Source organism: Cynocephalus volans, chromosome 8 (assembly GCF_027409185.1).
Source record: "Cynocephalus volans isolate mCynVol1 chromosome 8, mCynVol1.pri, whole genome shotgun sequence".
Taxonomy (NCBI): domain Eukaryota; kingdom Metazoa; phylum Chordata; class Mammalia; order Dermoptera; family Cynocephalidae; genus Cynocephalus; species Cynocephalus volans.
In genome coordinates this window covers 24960001-24965244 of record NC_084467.1, presented here as the reverse complement: position 1 = coordinate 24965244, position 5244 = coordinate 24960001, and the positions used below count along the sequence as shown (strand labels likewise).

The 5244-nt window shown below is 49.3% G+C and overlaps 1 protein-coding gene across 1 annotated transcript in view; it reads left to right on the top strand.

The window, feature by feature from the left end:
• FABP3 (fatty acid binding protein 3) overlaps window positions 1–5244 on the top strand; it is a 10053-nt gene continuing 4809 nt past the window's right edge. The window contains exons 1-2 of the mRNA XM_063103604.1: window positions 1–137; window positions 4045–4217. Coding sequence (XP_062959674.1) covers window positions 65–137; window positions 4045–4217 — 246 coding nt within the window. The 5' untranslated portion in view covers window positions 1–64. The remainder of the gene's footprint in view (window positions 138–4044; window positions 4218–5244) is intronic.

Sequence of the window (5244 nt, the reverse complement as noted above, 5' to 3'; positions counted from 1 at the left end):
CAGGGAGCCGCCAGTCTTAGAGTCCTTGCACGTCTGCTCTCATCTTTCTCAGCCAAGACTCACCATGGTGGACGCCTTCGTGGGCACCTGGAAGCTAGTGGACAGCAAGAATTTCGATGATTACATGAAGTCAATCGGTGAGCGAGCCGCGGCTCTCGGATGCCGGGTTGGGGTGGGGCTGGCGCAGCGCTCCTGCCTGGCTGTGTCCTGCGCCGCCTGCTGCATCCCTACTCGTCTGAGTTGGGGAGCAGGGGGACGCGGAGGTGACAGCCTAGGCTCTAGAGCATGCACGGCCTGTTTGGAGGGGGCTTTCACGGCTCGAACTTGGCGAGAATACCCAGGTAGGGGAAGAAGGAGGCGGCTGTGCCCGTCGATGAGGGGGCAGGGGGACGCTTTCGAGGAAGAGGGGGTATATGGAGGTAGGAGGAGGATTTGGATAAAAGGAGAGCACTGATCACAGAAGGTGGGAGGCTAGCCAGGGGAGAAAAAGAACAGGGGCATGTGTGATTTAGAAACTGGAGGAGACAATCTAGAAAGGGAATGGGGTGGGTGAGGAGTGTACTATGGCTTAAAGAATTAGGAAATACCTAGGAGGAGGGAGTGGGGAGGAAAACGGTAATCAGTGAATCAGACATGGGCAGGAGGTGAGAGAAACCTGCAGTTAGCAACAATCCCTGTCCCTCCATGTTGGGTTAAGGAAGGGGACTGTTGCTGGTCTTTCTCACCCTCCAGTCTGACCTTGTCCTGCAGTGGTGTGTTACCAGGCCTCAATCACTGTCAGTGAGTGAGCCTAGTGGTAAGGTGGGGCAAGAGGCCCATCACCAGCTGGGCCTTTTCTATAGCCCAAGGTTCAGCCACTAGTGTGAGGGGCCTAGAGTGTAGATAGCCTTTGGATTTCTGGAGTGCAGCAGAAGGTCCCAGAGCAAGGTCAAGACCTACTAAACAGAGTCATTGGTCTAGGAGGGTGTGGATAGCTGTGTGGCATTGGGATGAGGAAGAATAAAGATTCAAAGAGTCTTACAGGGGAGGACGCTGGAGGTCACCATACCTTGCCTAGTTTGATAGATAGGGAAACGAACCCAGAGAGAGAAGAAACTTGTTATATACCACAGCAAAGCTGATATGCAAACCTAGGGTTTCTAGATCTGTAGTCCAGAGTTCTTCCTATTACCTTTAAGCCCTGGTAGTGGAAGAGTTGTAGGAACTGCTTAGCTATAATGACTGACCTCAGCCCTTCCTCTCCTGGTTTGGGCTTAGATCAAGAGGATGATGCCTTTTCTCAGCAATTCCCAGCTATGAGATTATCATAGCCCCCCAGGCTAGGACAGGGAAAACCGGAATGGTGGTCATGGTTGAGCTGGATTCCATGCCTTCCTTCCAAGGTAGGAGAGCTGGACTGCAGCAGATATGCAAAGAAGGTGGGGAGGAAGTCCACCCCACACACCTCACCTCTGCCCCTAATCCTTTTGTGAAATAGTGCCCACGGGAGTAGCTTTTGAGGCCAAAACTCTCAATTGCCCCTACCCTATCCTGGGTACTATGCACAGTGACTCAATCAAGAAAGGCAGTCACTCTGAGAAGCAGAGGGCCCTGGGCACCTGTTGGAAATTGGAATGCCCACATTTAGTTCCTCCTCCAAAAGCAGACATTTGGTCCAAAGAGCAGAGTCCCTGAACTGAGCTACAACAACCTTACCACCCTTGTTCCCTTATTCTGCCCCAACTTCGGGACTAGGTGACTGGTCTCCCTAAAGACCTGTTTGGGGTCAGCTTCTTACATTAGTGGCTGAGATTCCATCCAGCTTGCTGTTGTCATTGTGCAGATGTATGGGATGAGGACTGCTGGACAGGAAAGACCCTCCTCAGCGCTCAGTAAATGGCTTTGATTTCATTTTTATGTAGAACCCAGCTATTACTGAGTCTCCTAAAGTCTGTCAGCCTAGTTTTATCTTAATTTCTCTTGCCTCAGTCCCTCACTCATCCCACAGTATTTTCCTTCTTCAAACATGCCATACCTCTCCGTGGGTCCTAAGCAAACAGCTTCTGGTACAGCAACAAGGCCCTGGTCTGTGCTGGGGAGTGTGATTGGCCTGACTCACTCTAACACAAGGCAGCAAGGTTAAGTCCCTTGCTGGCCAAGCAGGATGGGCTGGCACCTGCACAGCTGCAGAGGCAGCCCCTTACCCCTCTTACTCTATACCAAGGGTGCACAGGGGGCAAAAGGCCCAGCCTAGTACCAATGACCACAGGTATAACTGGTAGCCTTGGTGCCTGGATTATGTGCTGGGCAGAATGGTCAGTAGGAATAGTGAACAGTTTTGGAGCCTAGATTCAAATTTAGATCAATCATTTATTCTTTATTTGGCTTTGGAAAAGATACTTCACTCTCTGAGCCTCATTTTTACTTTATTATTATTATTATTATTTTTAAAGATGACTGGTAAGGGGATCTTAACCCTTGACTTGGTGTTGTCATCACCGCGCTCTCCCAAATAAGCTAACTGGCCATCCCCATATAGGGATCTGAACCCGTGGCCTTGGTGTTATCAGAACCACACTCTCGGGCCGGCCCGTGGCTCACTCCGGAGAGTGCGGTGCTGATAACACCAAGGCCACGGGTTCGGATCCTATATACGGATGGCCGGTTCGCTCACTGGCTGAGCGTGGTGCTGACAACACCAAGTCAAGGGTTAAGATCCCCTTACCGGTCATCTTTAAAAAAAAAAAAAAAAGAAGAACCACACTCTCCCAAGTGAGCCATGGGCCGGCCCTCTGAGCCTCATTTTTAAGTTGGGGAAATAAGAGCCTTTAGGGCTGTTACAAGCATTAAGTAAAACCACCCATGTAGGGCATGTGCAAAGTACCTAGCTTCCAGCAAGCACTATGTAGCCAGTTACATTTGGAGACTTCATACACACCACCTTACCACACAGGGCTGCTTTCTGCCTCACCTCTGCCTTGCAGAACAGCTCAGCTAGGGGCAGAGGGACAGGACGGTCATGATGGGAAGTTGGGAGCCAAAGGACAGATCCCAGGGAAGGGGTGAAGGCTCTAAGAGTTCTTTGTTCTTCACTTACTTGCAGGACACTTAGGTTTTTACCCAGCAGCCAGGGAAGCCATGCTTGGGTCAGGAGGAGAGTCCCCATACGGCCTTGGACTGAGAGTCAGGAGACCTGAATTTGAGTCTTAACTTACTGTCACTACCACTTTAGGCCTCTTAAATCTGTACAATGGGACAAACACTCCCTTTGTATTTACCTCTTAATCATAGCTAAGAAGAGACTTTGAAAACATTGTGTTGCCATATGTGGGGGACAAGAGCACTAATGATTCTCAGTTTTTAGGGTAAACTTCCAAAGACAGAAAATTCTTGTTCCTAAGGCTTTGGGAGTTGAAGTCCACAATCCTCTTTTTCAGCCCCTGGCCTGGAAGCTGCTCAGGTGCCCTGAAAGGCAGCCTGATGCTCCAGCATTGGGAGGTGGTGTGGTTGAGCAGTTAAGTGAGCTGTGGAACAAATAATTCTAGGCTTCAATCTCAGATCTGGACTTTATCTCAGTTTTTGTATCTGTAAAGTGGAGATAATAGTATCAACTTTTCAGAGGCACAGGAAGGACTGAATGAGATCTAACTATGTAGTTCTTCCCACACAGAAAGCACTTAGTAGTAGTTTATTCTAATCCCAGCTCTGCCACTGACTTGCTATTGCATGCCTGTTACATAAATTTCTCATCTGTCTAATGGGATCAATGGTCTCTGTTCACCACAAAGAGCTAAGGGGAAGACTGAATTTAAAAATGGTCATGCAGGGCCAGCCCGTGGCTCACTCGGGAGAGGTGGTACTGATAACACCAAGGCCATAGGGATGGCCGGTTAGCTCACTGGGTGAGCGTGGTGCTGACAACACCAAGTCAAGGGTTAAGATCCCCTTACCGGTCATCTTTTAAAAGAAAAAAAAAAAAGCCATGCAGAGGCTTTCAAAGGTATATAGTCTTCTCTTTTCCACAAATCCAGCTTATTATACTCATAACCTTCCCCCTGCCCTTAGGTGTGGGTTTTGCTACCAGGCAGGTGGCCAGCATGACCAAGCCTACCACAATCATAGAAAAGAATGGGGACACTATCACCATAAAAACACAGAGCACCTTCAAGAGCACCGAGATCAGCTTTAAGCTGGAGGTGGAGTTCGATGAGACAACAGCAGATGACAGGAAGGTCAAGGTGAGTCAGGGAAGGCGGGATGGGGAATGGAGCGTGCTGAAACCCTAAAGGGGAACAGACTGGTAGTCTTGGCTCCCTGATATTGCACCCTGAGGGGCAGACTATTATGAGAGATATAAAAGAAACGAGGTTCATAAAGCCTGTGCAGTGCTGGAATGCCCCAGGTGCTAAATACATGTTAGTTCTGTCCTTGCTTTCTTCCTTCTTCGGAGGCACCTGCGAGCTGCCTTGGAGGGGGCAGCGCAGAGCCAGGATGTTCTTCTGACCTCAGCATCTATTCCAGTTTCAGCTAGGTGACCTTGTGCAAGGTATGCCATAGCTCTGGGTTTCTGGCCAGTTAGCTCAGTTGGTTAGAGCACAACCTTATAACACCAAGGTCAAGGGTTCTGATCCCAGTACTGGATAGTCCCCCCAAAACCAAACAAACAATAGCTCTGGGTTTCTTTCCTCTTCCATAGATGGAGAACTTATATAGTCATAGCTATGACATGAAGTGCTTTAGAAATGATGCCCAGAAGTCAGGATTCTCCATTGAGTGAGGTCATCCTGGCCTCCAGCAGCAAAGGAGGCAGCTGGGAACAAGAGGCTGAGACCTATTCAGATGCTTCCTCTTCTTCAACCTCCAACTCCCAGGCTTGGCCAATGACCCTGACAAACTATTTCTTTTTTTTTTTTTTTTTTAAAAGATGACCGGTAAGGGGATCTCAACCCTTGGCTTGGTGTTGTCAGCACCATGCTCAGCCAGTGAGCAAACCGGCCATCCCTATATAGGATCCGAACCCGTGGCCTTGGTGTTATCAGCACCGCACTCTACCGAGTGAGCCACGGGCCGGCCCTACTTTTTTTTTTTTTTTTTTGTCTTTTTCGTGACCGGCACTCAGCCAGTGAGTGCACCGGCCATTCCTATATAGGATCCGAACCCGCGGTGGGCTGCGGAAGCGTCACTGCGTTCCCAGCGCCGCACTCTCCCGAGTGTGCCACGGGCTCGGCATGACAAACTATTTCTTTTTTTTTTTTTTTTTTTAAA